This window comes from Cucurbita pepo, chromosome 5, assembly GCF_057944985.1.
Source record: "Cucurbita pepo subsp. pepo isolate OVF chromosome 5, ASM5794498v1, whole genome shotgun sequence".
Classification (NCBI taxonomy): domain Eukaryota; kingdom Viridiplantae; phylum Streptophyta; class Magnoliopsida; order Cucurbitales; family Cucurbitaceae; genus Cucurbita; species Cucurbita pepo.
The window spans coordinates 14,769,076-14,785,814 of record NC_141802.1 but is presented as its reverse complement, the minus strand read 5'-3'; the positions used below and the strand labels follow the sequence as shown (position 1 = coordinate 14,785,814).

Below are 16,739 nucleotides of genomic sequence, written 5' to 3'. Positions count from 1 at the left end.
AATAAAAAATAGTGGGTTCAGACAAAAATACAATGTAGGCCCATCTTGTCAATGGCCGTTCTTTGCCCTTCCAACATACTGGCCCAATGGGCTTTAGGCCCAAAGCGCCACACAGTAATTCACGCGGTAATAATCACAGACGTCAGAAGAAAAGTAAAAAAAAAAAAAAAAAAAAAGAAAAAAGGAAAAAGAAGAAGAAGAAGAAGAGAGAGAAAAAGGTCCAATTTCTGGACGCAGAAGAGCAGAAAGGCGAGGATCGTCCAAAACCAAACCCCAGGCTACTCCCCGCCAACACCCAAACGTCAAACAAACCAACTTCGCGCTCTAATTCTCTCTGCTCAATCCTTCCATTACAAAGAGACGACCAGCTCACCATTTCTTGCACCACTTCCCTTCTACTCCAATCATCATTCTATGATATAACATGACTCAATCGCCGGTGCCTCCGTCGTTGGCTCCGCCGCAGCCCTCGGCATTATACGGCTCCGGAGTTCAGGTCCGTTGCGCCGGTTGTCGCGATGTGTTGGTGGTGGCGTCTGGCCACACCGAGTTCTTCTGTCCATCTTGTCAATTGCCTCAGATGTTGCCTCCTGAGCTCATAGTTAGGGCCTACTCCAAGTCTCTTCCTCTTCCTACTCCGCCTCCTCCGCCGCCGCCACCGTCGCTGGCTCCTCCTCCTCCGCCTCCTCCTCCGTTGATACACCATGTCCCTGCTCATGGCATTGATCCTACCAAGATGCAACTCCCCTGCGCTAATTGTAAGGCGCTTCTTAATGTTCCTCATGGTTTAACTAGGTTCGTTTGTCCTCAGTGCGCGGTTGACCTCGCTGTCGATGTGTCCAAGCTCCATCAGTTCTTTCCCTCCCGGCTGCCTCCTCCCGAGGAAGTCAACGAGGTTTCAATTTCTCTACTCTTCTATTGTTGTGTTTTGGATGATTATGGTGATTTTTGCTCGGTTGTTAGCTGGAATTCTGCAACTATCCATTTCTTTTGCTTGGAAGTCATACAAAGCTGGATAAGAGGCTTAGAATTCAAATACTTTGTTATCACTGCGCATTACGTGCTGGTTACCATCTTGCATATGTTCTCTGGCGAATCCCTAAAGTTGGACAGAAACTAACTTCTAAGTCATCAGTAATTCATGCCAAAAAAAAAAAAAAAAAAAAAACCTTTGAATCACCATACACTTTCGAATAATGTTTCGTTGTTTAATTTCATGTACCGCTGCTAACAATTTCTCTTGTCACTCTTTCGGCCATCATTTATGGATTCGTGAGCCAGGCTTCCATAGCCTACGATTAGCAAGAAGAATCTTCTTTTTCAGTGTAAAAAACATCTATCATATTTATAAAAGGTCGATTCATACTCGTTACATGAGTGAGTTAAACTAACGCTCCACTCTTGCCTGTGTGGAAGTAAATTAGTTGTTATCAAAATGGCCTTAAATGATCTCAGTTCTGTCTCTCCTGGAGTGATAGTGATTCATGGCACCATCTCATGAGGAAAAAGTGATTCATGGCACCTTAAGTTAGATTTTCTGAGGAGCTCTTTTACTCTTCCCAAAGTAATGTTGATGGGAATAGGGTTGGTTGACATTTGATTGCATTGGTATTGGCATTAGCATTGACAGTGGCAATGTATAATTTTTAGGTTAAAATTCTATTTTCATTTTGGTTCCTGTACCTTGGGTTTCCATTTTAGTTCTTGTACTTCTAAATGTTCAAATTTAGTCACTGTACTTCTAATAAATCTTGAAAGTGCTCCCTGCTATTGTTTTGATGTTAATTTTTAACAAATTAGGCAATAATAACATTAATTTCCAGCAAAACAAAAAAAATACGATATGAATATATTTTCAAAATTTGTAGAGAGAGCTAATATGGACTATGGACTAGTTTTTTAAAAAGAAAAGTTACCAATATACTAACACAAGGACCGATTTTAAGTTTTATTGGAAGTATGTGGACTAAATTGGACATTTGAAAGTATATGGATTGAAATGAAATGAAACCCAAAGTACAAGGACCAAACTAGTGTTTTAATCTAATTTTTACTACCAAGGAATGGAGAAGAGTTTAGGCCCAAGAGTTATCTGCTCCTTCTTTGGCCACGTGCTAGGTAGGTGCATGCCCTATCTGACTTCACAGTGTTATTGAGTGGGTAGTGTTGGAAGAAATTAGTACTTTTGTTTCCGATGGTGGAACAAAGTCTTTGTGTGCCTACGTATATGTCTTGAGATGTGAGAATGTAGATCGCAAATAATTGCCTCATACCCTGGTTACAAATATGCATTGTCTCTAACAGGTCACATGCAAATGTCAACGGAGAGAAGGAGCATGTAACAGTATATATTAGCTTGTGATTATATTTTATATGGTTGATTGAGACCAATAATGTAAATAGGGGGGTGTATATCATTTACTTATTTTTATATTCTTTCTCTATATGCTTAATCTTTTTTTTTCAGGGGGGTAATACTGTGTAAAAAAGCCTTACAAGGCATGTGCTTAGACACTGGTGAGGTGACTTACCTCTTTGTGCATCCACTTATTGCTTAAGTTTTTTACTAATGAACAAGTGTTAAGTTAAATTAAAAGTTTTGGATTTCCTCCCCTTTTAACAACTTTTATTATTTCATCAAAATATGTTTCCTTCGCACTCAAATCTCCTCTCACATAGGTCATAGATGTAAAGATGTATAGAAATGAGGTCAAAGAGGAAGATACAAAGGGCTATATATTTAGTGAAGGAGAAAATGAGGATGGGGGGCCTATTTGGTGATGATAAGTTATAAATTTTATCCATGTGAATTTGTAGTTTATTTTTATGATTTTGTGCGCTCTTTTGTTGTTGAAAGACATCATATTTGAAATTTGTATGTCTTTGATGGTTTATCTATTATTTTCTGTTTCATGTTTCAGGCTTCATGCTGATTTTAATTTTATTTGTTAGCTTGTGGTTGTATATGTTCTGTGTGCTTTGAGAAAACACTGGTATAAATTGTAGCAAGTTTGCTGTGCCTTTGTGTCTTGCCTTTATTATTGATGGCCATCTCCAAACTGACCGGACATGATCAAATGGGTCCCGAAATCTTAATTAGATGACTCTTATTTATTTATTTTTTATTTTCAAATCTAGTTTACAACATCTTTATGAGATGAAATGTGTCAGGTAGCCATTGAAGTGGAAAGAGAAGAAGATGAAGGTGGTATCGTAGGAGAAACATTTACAGAATATGTGAGTAATAATAAACTCTTGTAATTTCACTACGGAAGATTTGGTATGGACTGTAGTCCTTGTTTTCAATTATAAGAGCTGTGATTTGGTCTCAGATGGCTGTGTTTTTGGCATTCTTTGCAGCACCCTCCCAAACTATCTATAGGCCCACCTCACCCAGACCCAGTTGTGGAGACATCCTCCTTATCTGCTGTACAGCCACCTGAACCCACTTATGATTTAAAAATCAAGGACGATTTAGAAAAGTCAAAAACTCTGTCATGCTTGCAAATCGAGACCTTGGTTTATGCTTCTCAGGTTGGTCATGAATAGTTGATGTTCTTATGGTCAATACTTTTAAATTTCTCTTCACTCTTAAGGAACTGTCTATTACAAATCCAGAGGCATATGCACCATCTCCCGAATGATACCAGGGCAGGATTCTTTATTGGAGATGGAGCTGGTGTTGGTAAAGGTCGGACAATTGCAGGTTTATTATGGGAAAATTGGCACCATGGGAGGAGGAAAGCACTGTAAAGTCTTGCTTACATTCTCTGCAATTATTTTCCTTATTGAATTATAATTATTGGTTTAATGAGCAGAAACAAGAGTGACCTTACATTTGCCCACCAGTTACCGTCTTAATCAGTCATTGTCTTATGCACGATGTGTGATTTACACGCTATGCAGCAGATAGGACCTCTTTTTTAATTTTTTATTTTATTTTGAAGAGAAACAAAATAAAAATTAGATTGGAAATGATGTCCAAAAAGATAGGACAACGGTTCTAAAGAAACCAACTGAAAACAATTTACAACGTGAAAGGTCTTACTTTCAGGTAGTTAAGTATAGGTACGGCAACCTCATAATATATCTATATATGTGTGTTCGTGCGCGCATGTATGTATGTATTTAATGAGCGCTCGTGTGTATGTCTGCATGCATGTATATATCTGTAGTTTTTTAATGAAGAATTCAATTTCTTTCTGAATGACTACATTGTTTACTTGGAGAGCTTAGATGATATGAAAGTTTAGTAGGGGGTAGGGAATGCTATGTATTGTAATACCTGCATTTGGACTTGGATTTTAAATTGTCCGAGATATTATTTTTTGTCTGTTGTTATTCTTCTCTCCTTCTGATTCATCTCCTATTTCACTTTATTGCTTAGACTCATTCCTCTTAATGATAATATAGTTTCTTATATAACTTGGAGAGAATTGAAACGAAGTAACTGTGAATACATGTAGTAATTCACACTTCTGTTCAGTAATATTGATTTTTTTAAAATCTAATTTTAATTTGTGCTACATTGTGCTTGACTGTTGTATTTTCAATTCGTGTTTGTAATATCTTCTCAAGTTTCTAACATTCTGCACAGGTGGATTTCTGTTGGTTCAGATTTGAAGTATGATGCCAGGAGAGACTTGGACGATGTAGGTGCGGCGTGCATTGAAGGTAAGTCATAAACTAGTCCACGAGGACATGTAACTCATAACCATTATATGTTCGTTGAACTAGAGTTCAACAAGAAATAGAGGTGGAGATTTAGACCTTGGACCTTTAGGGTGGTTACGAGTGAGCAATCCATATAATAATATTAGAAATTATTTTGCTGAATTATTTGTGAGACCTGATCTTTGAATTATTCTAAAATTTTGAAGGATCTGTGTAAGATCTTATAATTTTTTTTTTTTTTTTTATAGAAAAGTTAATGAAATCTCGTAATCCTGATTTCTTACTTTAAACCAAAGCCTTCTCCAAATAGCTTCCGTAAAAGGCAACATACTTTGTTAAGACAATTATCAGCTTTGATTGATTTAAAGTTTTTCATTTAGACCAAGATGACCAACCTTTGGAAATTTATCTGCTAGGTTTTGATGGAAGTAGGGTGTTCAGACCTAACATTGTGTAATATAAAATTGCTAGGAACCCGCTTAAAATGTCCATAAAGATTGACATATTGAAAATGAACAGAGGTTGTTCTTGCTAAAAGTTACTCGATTAACTCGAAGTTCTTTGGAAGGAGACTTTTATTTGAAAAGAGATATCAACAACATTCCTAAACTTCCACCAGCTTTTTTGAATTCTCATTTAATGGTAATAAAGCCCTCTGTAGAACCAGTAACTGAAGTACGCCCTCACAACTTCAAATGCACTTAATCAGCCTCATGTACTCAAACTAGTTTAGATTCTTGCAAAATTATAATATTTGGTCAACTACTAGCTAAAATATCAATAACAAGCATCCTCGCTTTCTTGCCCCTACCCCCCCTTACTTCTAATGAGAGAATCTCTATTGAACATTTTGAGCGTGATCAAAACTAGGACAGAGGATTGTCCTTGACTATGTTGCGAACATTTGGTTTTCCTTCAATTCTTGAAGTCTTTGTAGTTTACTTTCGAGCTTCAGTTCATGAAGTATTCATGTGTACTTTCGAGCTGGGATTGGTATGATGTTTGGACCCATTCCTTGATTGTAGCAACTAAATCCTTTGGGAGTGGGAAGCCCCTTTCTAACTAAACTTTCTGCAAGGTGATTAATGAAGTGAGTTCTTCATCCCTTTTTGTTGAAATTTCCCATCTTCCACCCCAACATGATTTGACCCGCTTGTTCTTCTTGAGGGGCTAAAATCTTACCATATGGTTTGGAAGTATCCATCAGAGAAATCCTACCTGTTTTCTTAAGAATTGTATTGATTTAGAGGTGCAATAGCTGTGTCGACCAATGCTTCCTACAACTAGGCAACAATTTGAGGCTTTTACAACAGCTCAAAAAGGTCAAAATAGCTTCTTCTTTGAGTTAAAAATTTAACTACCATTTTTTTTTCTCTGTTTTTGATGTATACCTTTTTTTCAATGTTGAAATCAATCGTGAAGTGCTTCTTCTTTCCTTTACTTTCAAGCTATAAACTTCTCCTTGTTTTCAAGTAAACAATCCCCTGATAAAGGACTAGCAACATGGCTGAAGTAAAAAGTAGAGATAATGACGGACACTAAGATGAGGGAGAAAAAGGAAAGGGCCCGGATAGGAAGGGTGGAGTAAACTGAGAGATTTATTTCAGTTCAGCATTTGAACTTATGGTAACTAAGACCAAGTATTTAGCACCCTTGGATCTCTACGACTAACACATCTTCCGTGGTCTGTTCCAGTCTTCCTACCCACCCACAAAAAACAATTAACATGAACAAACGCTTATATGATGACTACCCTGCCCAACTATTAAATTGATGGTGACTTGAAGTCCTTTTTCATTCTTTGATTCACTACCAAACATATATCCATCTTTTCTCCCCTTTCATTTGCAGTGCATGCTTTGAACAAGCTGCCTTATTCAAAGCTTGACTCAAAGTCTGTGGGTATTAGAGAAGGAGTTGTCTTTTTGACGTATAGCAGCCTCATAGCATCTTCTGAAAGAGGCCGTTCTCGCCTGCAGCAGCTTGTTCAGTGGTGTGGAACAGGATTTGATGGTCTAATTGTATTTGATGAGGTACTAAAGTTCACCTTCCTTTCAAATTTATTTGTTATTCTTGGCTATATACAAATTATTTTGGAGTATTATCCATGCGATAAATACTCGATGGGCTGAATTACTTTGTTTCTAAGTGTCAATAGCTCCATTGCAGTGCCATAAAGCAAAAAATTTGGTACCGGAAGCTGGAAGCCAGCCTACTAGGACCGGAGAAGCCGTTCTAGAGCTGCAGGTTTTTCCTATTGTGGATCTCTTTTGCATATACTATATGATAGAATATCATCCTTTGTTTTTTAAAAATTATCCACTATGCTTAGGGGTTAAGGTTATTTTACCAATTTTTTTGGGTCTACAGTTAGGCGAGCATGACCTAGCATTATTGCTTCCAAGAAATATGAATTTCAAGTCTTGTAGATTTATCACATTCGAGTAAATCAAATGTGCTCACCAAGATTCAGCATTTGTCCTTGCTTCTTCACGATGAACACTGGACCATTCTGTTATTTTCTTCCTGAAAAAGTATATCTGTTATCTTTCTTTACTGGGACCAATGTCAAAACCTTCTGGTGAAGATCTTTGCTGATTTTTTCTTTTTTTTTTTAGCAAACAACTTTTTGTAGATATATGAAAAAGATACAGGGACCAAGTTGAACAATTACAAAACCTTCCTTCAGGAGAACAAGAAGTACCCTCAAATTCTAACCGCACCATAGAACAATATTTCTCCTAATTCGGATAATAGCAGCAGAGTCCGTTAAAACTATCCCTTCAAAAAAAACCTCTTAACTGGAGTTCATTACATCGAGGGAGTAACTAGAAAAACAGAATTGGAAGAGAACACAAAGACGAAGCATGATTCCCTGTCAAATCCCATCCTTTATACGAATCTAAAGCTTTTCCTTCAATCTTTTTGGTTTTTTCATAAACACATTAACCCATAATACTGTCATTTTTGAAGATCTTGGAAAGAATCTCCTAGCACTTGCCACAAGTATAACAAGTCTTTGTATTGTCCATTGATTGGTAGGGGATGAGAGAGAAACTTTTCTTTTGGGAGATAAGTGGTTGGGGGATAGACCTCTCTTCTCTTGCTTCCAGCATTTGTACCTTTTATCTTTGATGAAAAGTCATTTAGTGGCTGATGTGCTGCCTAGCCCTCTTATCTCTCCTTTGCCTGTTTTGGAGTTTCATTGTGCTTTGTTCAATAGTAAACAATGGATGTTATTGATCCCCTCTTGTTGATTGGGGAGTTTTATAGTAGTCCAAAAAGAAAAGATAAACGCCTCTGGAGCCCTTCTTCCTCTGTAGTTTTTTTTTCTTTAAAATTTTTATAAATCCTTCTTTCGTTTGGCCAATCCCTCTCCTTCGAGTGGTGTCTTCGCCTTGGTGTGGAAAATGAAAATTCCAAAAAATGGTTAAGTTTTTTGGTTGGTAGGTTTCTACATAAGGGTTTAGCACCGTAGATTGAGTTTCAAGGAAGTGGTCCATGTTGATTGGTTCATTTTGTTACATTATTTGTAGAAGGGTGGTGATGATCTTGATCATATCCTTTAGAATTGTGGTTTAGCCCAATCTATTGGGAATTATATTTTTTAGGAGTTCAACTTCAAGCTTGCTAGGTACAGGGTAGCAGAGAAATGATAGAGGAATTCCTTCTTCACCATCGTTTTCATGAGAAAGGAAAGTTCTTGTGGTAGGCTAGGATGCGTGCTGTTTTATGGCATCTTTGGGGGTAGAGGAATAATAAAGTCTTTATAGGTTTGTGAGGGATGCATAGGCTATTAGGTTTAATGCGTTTTTGTGGGTTTTCGTGGTTAATTCGTTTTGTAATTATTTGTTAGATTTTATTTTGTTGGATGGGAGGCCCTTCCTTTAAATGGCCTCCACTTTTTGTAGGCTCCTTTTTGTATTCCCTTGTATGCTTTCATTTTTTCTCTATGAAAGTTTGGTTATTCATTACCAAAAAAACAAGAAAAAAAAAAAAAATCTTTGCATTTTACTTTTGCCTCTTTATCTTTTTTTACTTTTTTTTTTGTTGATAAGAAACGAGATTGCATTAAAACAAAAAATGGAACAACCTAGGGGTTGGTGTAGAGAGAACCCCCTTTTTTGGTCGTTCAAAGCCAAGTTCATTAAGCCTATGTTTTCCAAGCTATCTAACCTGAGATATGATCTAGCCAAACTCCTACTTATTCCATATTTCTAGGAAGTCTTTTGAATCTTCCAGCTTCTCTATAAACACATGCCCGATCAACCTTGGAAGTGCAGAGAATTCCATCAAGACTCATCTTTTGCTAAGAAGTCTGGATGATCTACCCAAACATTTTCAAACCTGAAAGGGGAGGGGCCCATTTGTTGTTACCCGAAGATAAAGGAAGAGGAAAATGATCCAAAGTAGTTATGGATAATCTGGCCAACTCCACCTCTATGAAGTGATCAACCTAACCATGGGAGACTAGAAATCTAGCTATATGCGTTGCTGATAGAGCACCCTTGATAGCAGACCAAATGAGGTTACCATTTTTCATGGGAATATTAACATGATTCAAATCCTCAATAAGAGTATTGAACTATCTCATGCTTCTGGTAGTGTGGCAACCTCCCAAATTGAATTGGTTGCATTCAATGGCCTCTTTGTTGCCTTCCTTTGACCCCTCCTCCGTGGTTTCCTTGGATTTTTTCCATTCTTTGTTTACAAGGGACGCAATTGATGTTGTTAGTCTTCTTTCGTTTCTTCATGACTAGATAGTGAGCTCTAGGAGGGATGTTAGATTTTGGATCCCAACTTCCAAGGGGCCTCCCAAAGCCGTTCTTTTGTTCATGTCTTATCTACCTCCCCCTCCACATCTTGATCTTTTCTACTTTCTCCTCACCTGTAAAGTTAAGATTCCAAAGGAGGTTAAGGTTTTTGTGTGACAGGTTTTACATAAGAGAGTTGTCGCCATAGATCATACCCAAAGATGTCCTCTCGGCATGTTGTTTCCGCAATGGTACATTCTTTGCAAGAGATATGAGGTGAGACTTGATCATTAGTTGAGGAATTACCAATTTTTCGTTTCATTTGGGATTATTGGAAAAGCTCATTCGGGGTGTGTGTGACTTATGATAGAGAGGGTAGGTTTATGGTGGAGGAGGTTCTTTAGAATCCTCCTTTTAAAGAGATTGGCTAGACAATAAAGTTTCTTTGCAGTTTTATGGGGTATTTGGATTGAGAGTAACAATAGTATCTTTAGAGAGGAAAAGAGATCAGGTCAAGGGGTTTGGGAATTGACTAGGTTTAATGCCTCTCTTTGGGCTTTTGTCTCTTGACTTTTTCTCTATGATTATGATCTTGTGCTTTTGGATTGGAGATTTTTTTGTTGTTAGTTTGAGATTTTCTGGAGCCTTGTTTTTTGTATGCCATCGTATTCTTTCAATTTTCTCAATGAAATCACGGTTTCCTGCCCCCCCAAAGAAGAGGCCAACCTTCTTCTTCTCCTTCTGAAAAACATAACCTGCAAACTAATGGATTCATCACCATTTCTGGACATTTCATTTGTAACTTGTCTATTGTACTTAATCTTCCAAAATGCGTGAGCCAAGTGCTTATATTGACTATTTGTGGGCACTTCATCTTCCAACAAGACTTGAGAGAAGTCTAATTGATTATAAGATTATGGAAATTTGCACTTGTCATACTTATGCACGAAGTCTTTGATGATTAAGATTTATATGTATTAAGAGTATTTCAGTATTGTAGCATTCACTACTAGCTTGTTGTTAAATATTGTAATTTATCTACGAAAGCAGTGTGAATATTATTTTGTTAATCTTATTGGAATTTGTTCTCAAAACATTTGATCTAGATGAGTTTGTTGTTTCAATAAAAGAAGTCATCAAGTAATTGCATGTTTTATATGTCTAGACTTCTGGATAGTGACAAGATTCCGGGCACAACTGGTTTTTAAATTATTCCCTGTTATCCAGTCTTCCCCTTTACAATGAGTTGCCGTTTAGTATGTAAACTGTAAATGGTTGACTTCTGGGAATGTTACTCGATGTACTTTCTTCTCTCAGCCAGAATACACCCATCTGCTCGTTTATGTAACTGCATATGGTTTTCCCATCTATGACATTCTCTTTTCTGTTGTAAATGATTTTCCCATTGTATAACAAATAGAGAACAAATTGTTCTTCTTGTGATTCTATATTTTTGTTTTAATATCACAGGATCGACTTCCTGAAGCCCGAATAATTTACTGCTCAGCCACTGGTGCATCTGAGCCACGCAATATGGGTTATATGGTCCGACTTGGGCTTTGGGGAACTGGGACTTCATTCATTGATTTTCGAGATTTTCTAGGTGTGATTTTGTTGGGGAAATTTTGCATTGAAGTTAATCTATTTGCAATGAGTTTATCTTGTCCAGATGCTTGAGGAATGTGCATATTTGTAGATTTTAGATATAAGGTGCATGTAGTAATGCATATAGAGTCATCTAAGATGTTAACTTTAATATATATATCTTTTTCTCCGGGTGATAATTTTTTATATATATTTTCTGCAGGTGCATTGGAGAGAGGGGGTGTTGGGGCTTTAGAACTTGTTGCCATGGACATGAAAGCAAGGCAAGGCTTAGTATTATTTTATTCGTTTTTTGCTCTCATCAAAAGCCTCTAGATGTTCATTTCTTCTGGTCCCTAGTTTGTTGCAGCTTTTGCAGCTTGAAAGGAGTGCTTTGGCTGATTGTTTTTTCAAGACCTTAGTCGTTTTGTTCTTCAATGTTTTGTTCTCTTGTAATATTTGGAGATTTGATCTTTATTTGGCTGTTAATCCTTTTTCATTCCCGTTGGTAGTTTTGTATCATCCAACATTTTTCTTTCGCTGCATCTATCAAAGAAAAGTTTGTTTCTGTTTCAAAAAGTTAACTTACCAAGTTATTTCTTTCAACTTCCAGGGGTATGTATTTGTGTCGCACACTTAGCTACCGAGGAGCTGAATTTGAAATTGTCGAAGCACCATTAGAAGCTGAGATGATGGTATAGTGTATTGTTTCCTCTAATTTTAGAAATTAAAGAGAAATGGATGTAACATTTTCCATGTTAGTTTTAGAGATTTTTTTGCAATGACCTGCCATTTTTGAACTTAAAAAATGGGTGGCTACTAAAGAATAAAATACGAAAAATAAAGATTCAATAAAATTGTTATCAAATACTTACGAAAATCATCGTTTAAGGCACGACCCTAATAAAATCACATTATGCATGCAATGACCTTGTAGTTAGGTACTACCTTAGTAGAATCACATCATACGCATGCAAGAGGAGAGACCATGTCGTTACAGCATGTCCCTAGTAGAAATCACGTACGTACATGGATTGACCTCATACGTTCTCAGTAGAGCATAGAAGATCTAACGTATTCTTACTATTATGCCTTGTTCTATTATCTCACATAATGTTTTAGGCTTTAAACATCATCACAATTTATATTTCCATGTTATCTCTCTACTTATCCTGTTAATAATTTATGGCCTACTAGAGAACTCTAAATCCTTCATGCAATCTATGTTCTATTTCTCAATATATTCCAATTCATAATACCATTTAGGATGTATAGACAATTAGGCCATACTTAACCATTTTTTAGTCAAACTATAGAATACGATATGCTTCTGGCCTAGTCATACAAGTTAAATTCGATATCTTATCCAAAGAATTTGCTTACCTTCATCAGAACTTGGTTCCAACAAAATTAGAGCTTTTCTTTCCTTCTCTAATTAGGTCATAAAATCAATATAATTATTAGTACAATTGAAATCGACTTGAGAAATAGTGAAAAAGGAACCAATGCTGATCGTTGGTGATTCTTCTCCCAAATTGAGGCCACAAACTCTAGTCCAATCTCCACTAAGTCAATGCCTCAAAGTAGTTGAGCCATACCACCTCAAACTTCCCCCGAATCAAGAACTCAATCATATTCCACAGCACACTGAATTAAAACCAGGTTTTGGCGAGCCAAAAATCCATGAAAGCTTTGAATGTTTTTCATAATCACCCTCCTTGACTAACTAATCTACAAATTTCTGTCCATTGAAGGTCTACTTGGAAAATTTAGTAATGCTGGTGCTCTGAAGACCGAATAGACCTACATCTGATCACTATTCCATTGTACTTCCCGTGGGCTGTTATAAATGGGGTCCCTCACCCTTCTATTTCGAGAATATGTGGCTGAGCCACTTTGAAGCTTTGCCAATGGTAGAATCTTGGTAGAAGAACATGCCCCTTCGTGGATGGCTAGAACACTGTTTCACTAACAAACTTAAAAGACTAAATGAAATCTTAAAGAAATAGAACAAGGAGGTCTTCAGTTGCATTGCCGTAAAAATAAAACCAACTCTTCTCTCCTTGATCAAATGGAGGAATTTGGATTGATCACAATAGTGCAACACGGACACAAAAAGCTCATGAAAGCTGAATTTATCTCGTTGTCAGCAAAGGGAAAGCAATCTTGGAGAGAGAATGTAAAAAACGATGGCTAGAGGAGGGTGACATAAACTCCAATTTTTTCATCGTATTATGGCTTCAAAGAAATAAAAGAGTACCATGGTGAAAATTCCATTGACACAAGGCAGAAGCAAGCAGCCTCTCTCGAGGTTGCTTTCACCGAAGAAGAGATGGGGAAGGTGATACAATTCCTGGACTTCGACGAAACTCCAAGACTAGGTGGCTTTACCTCAGTTTTTTTTTTTTAAAAATGTTTGAACATTTTGAGAGGTGATATCATGAGAATGTTCTAGGATTTTTTGTTTTAGAATGGAGTTGTCCGCATTGTTGTTGGCTTTCGCCCCACAAGTCTTACAACCAAACTTCAAAATCATAACAAGGGTGCTATTAGAATGTCTTAAGATTCTGATTGGACAACAAGTAGCTTTTGTAGAGTAGATTCTTGATGTATCCCTCATGGCAAATGAAATCATAGATGAATGAGAAAGAAAGAAACGAAAAGGTGCAGTCATCAAACTTGATTTGGAATAGGCTTTCGACAAGATCAATTGGACATTCCTTGAAAACATTCTTGTAGCAAAAGGCTTTGGCTTAAAATGGTGGGGTGAATAAAATGATGCATTTCATCCACAAACTTCTCCATCGTCAACAATGGAAAACCAAGGGAGAAGATCTATGCCCTTGACTAGGGGATCCACTTTACCCTCTTCTTTTCATAATGGGATTGCCTTAGTCGCCCCACTCACAAAGGCCGAATACGAACGACATACCAAGGGCTTTTAGGTTGATAACAAAGGCTTAAGCATCAACCACCTTTTAGTTTGCGAATGATACAATCCTATTTGTTAGTTAGATGTCTCTTCCATAAAAAAACATGATCAAGTTAGATGTCTCTTCCATAAAAAAACATGATCGAGATGGTAAAAACCTTCGAAAGATTTTTTTGGACAAAATATCAATCTCCAAAAATAGAGACAATGGGCATCAATGTTAGCATAAAGATTATCAAAGATTTTGCCAAGCAGATACAGTTGTAAAAAGGTTGAATAGCTGAATATGTACATAGGATTACCCTTAAGGGGAAATCACAAGTGGTCATTATGTTATCCTTCAGAAGGCAGACGGTTCACCTTAATACAAGACACACTGTCCACCCTCTCCACTCACTACATGTCTATTGAAATACCTCAAAAAGTTGTTGCGGATATAGAAAGATGATTCAGAACTATTTGTGGAAAGATGACACACACCTTGTTAGATGGAATATCATAAACCTCCTAGCAGACAAGGGAGTACTTTGTCTATTTTCAATAAAGGAGAAGAACATAGCTCTCCTTGCAAATTGTATATGGAGATATCATCCCGAAGAAAGTGCATTAACTTATAAAGGCTAAATACATTCTTACATTGTATACAAATCAACCCCCTCAATCTTCTGCAAAGGGACTATGGAAGTACATAAAAAAACACCAAACCTCACCACCAATTGAATTCGTCATAGGGTGGTGCATGGAGGAAGCACATCATTTTGGATCGACCCTTGGATTGAAACCACCACACTAGCCCTGCGGTATCCAATTTTGTATAGACTCTCATAATAAAACAACTACGATAAAAAAAAAGGTGGAATTTCTGGGACCTGAAACTTGGTAGCGATCTAAAAGATAACGAAGCTAAGGAATGGGTTGAATTCTGTCTCAATCTTCCCGTAGTTGTATTGTCTAATACAGCAGACTCATTGACATGCCTTCCCTGACAAGGTTTTCTCCACAAAATTAATGGACATAGGTGAAAACATAGAAGTAACGAACATGCTAGCAAAGACAATATGGAAAGTAAATCACCCTAAAAAGGTGAAGTTTTTCCCTTGAGAAATAGAGCATAACACCATTAGCGCAAGTGAAAATCTTAAAAAAAGATGGCCTTCGTAACTTTATTCCCAATTTGGTACCTATTGTTCAAGCAAGACAACAAATCACATAACCACTTATGTATGCATATACACTCAAAATTTATCGATAAAGACTCTTATATCTTTGGTTGATATCTCACTTTTTCTATGTAGGCAAGGATGTCTAGGCAAGGATTTATTGGACATGACCTTAATATACCTCTCCCTTCAACCATGCAAAAGCCCTATTATGGAAAAATATCATCTTGGTTTTCTTTTAGAATTTGGGCAAAGAAAGAAACAGTATTCACGGAAAAGACAAAGTCTTATACAAAACTCTTCGATAATAATGTTTACCACACTATATCTTGGTGTAAGTTTTCTAATATTTTTGCCTCTTATAATCATACCTCCCTCGTTGTAAATTGGAAGGTCTTTTGTAATCATCAAAGATTATGCATCCATTTTGGGAGCTCCAATGAAATTTTCTCTTATTTAAAAAAGAAAACACTTGTGTTGCATGTTTTATCCATCCGACTGTCACTTCCACGTCTGCCATTCTAATCCATGGCGTAACATGTGATTCTTGGTGTTTTCTCCTCATCGCCAGAGGTACCATTGAAATCTGTATTTCAAGTTAATTAACTAATTACTTATTATTTTACATTTATTATTATTTAGTAGTATTTCAATTTCTATATTTTACATTTTTTTTGGAAGTTTATAAGCTTAAATTAAGTTTGGATAATTAGTCTTTATCTCATTTTCTTATTTTGTAGTTCAATGGCTCTATTATAATTCTTAAATTCAAGCTATCAATAGTATGTCAACATGCACTTTATTGATTCTATTGTCGGCCATGCGTAACGTACATCCATAGTTATGGTACAAAAGCAAGTAGAATTTACATTTAACTTTAAATATGACAACGTTTTTGTTACTACTAGGGTTGGATTTTGAGTTTACCTGCCGCTGGTGACTTATGTGGGGACATTTACCCTTGTAGTCTTACCTTAAGGTTTGATTTGAGTCGACATTTCTATTTCTGGTCAATTTTCCATCTAATGTCCACTTCAACCACATTTAAAACACGCTCTTGTATTTACCCAACATTTTTCAAATGACATTTTCCACATGTTCTGCACAATGACTTATCCAAATTTAGGGCTAGAACCTTATTCACCAAACATCTGTGAGGTTTGAACAGTATGCATGGACACGAGTGTAGCTGCTCAAAGGACGTTGCATAACATGGTGGGGCTAGGGCTGCCACTATGCCTTCTATTTCTCCTCTTGAATCCATAATAAATTGCTTGACATTCATGTCTTCGGTATTTACAAGCTCAGGATTGAAACGAAGTAATCGATGAATTCTAGATCATATGCTTCAATAGTTATCGCCTTGTTTCAAATTCAAGAATTCTCCTTGCTTTCAGTATCTAATAACAGCTGTGTATCATTTTCGAAAGAAGGCTTCTTTAAATCAAAGCCAGTTAATTGGTAATTGGTATTTCATTATTATCCATGGACCGCTTCATTGACTACCACTAGAAATAGGCATCAGTTTTTAGCATAAAGGCCGCATAGACACCTTCTATCTTCATAGGCACCTTCTACTCTTCAGGACATCTCATACATTGGAAGAGTATGTCCACTTATGCAAACCAGAATTCA

The 16,739-nt window shown here is 36.8% G+C and overlaps 1 protein-coding gene across 2 annotated transcripts in view; it reads left to right on the top strand.

Moving 5' to 3' along the window:
• Positions 1-204: 204 nt before the first annotated feature.
• The window catches only part of EMB1135 (RING/FYVE/PHD zinc finger superfamily protein), a 33,614-nt gene continuing 17,079 nt past the window's right edge, over positions 205-16,739 (top strand). The window contains exons 1-10 of one of the 2 annotated variants that reach the window (XM_023677101.2): positions 205-895; positions 3,172-3,237; positions 3,361-3,534; positions 3,619-3,749; positions 4,598-4,674; positions 6,526-6,707; positions 6,844-6,921; positions 10,899-11,031; positions 11,236-11,296; positions 11,626-11,707. In XM_023677101.2, the coding sequence (XP_023532869.2) occupies positions 425-895; positions 3,172-3,237; positions 3,361-3,534; positions 3,619-3,749; positions 4,598-4,674; positions 6,526-6,707; positions 6,844-6,921; positions 10,899-11,031; positions 11,236-11,296; positions 11,626-11,707 (1,455 nt within the window). In that variant the 5' untranslated portion in view covers positions 205-424. The remainder of the gene's footprint in view (positions 896-3,171; positions 3,238-3,360; positions 3,535-3,618; positions 3,750-4,597; positions 4,675-6,525; positions 6,708-6,843; positions 6,922-10,898; positions 11,032-11,235; positions 11,297-11,625; positions 11,708-16,739) is intronic. The other variant, XM_087123953.1, reaches the window with a different exon arrangement.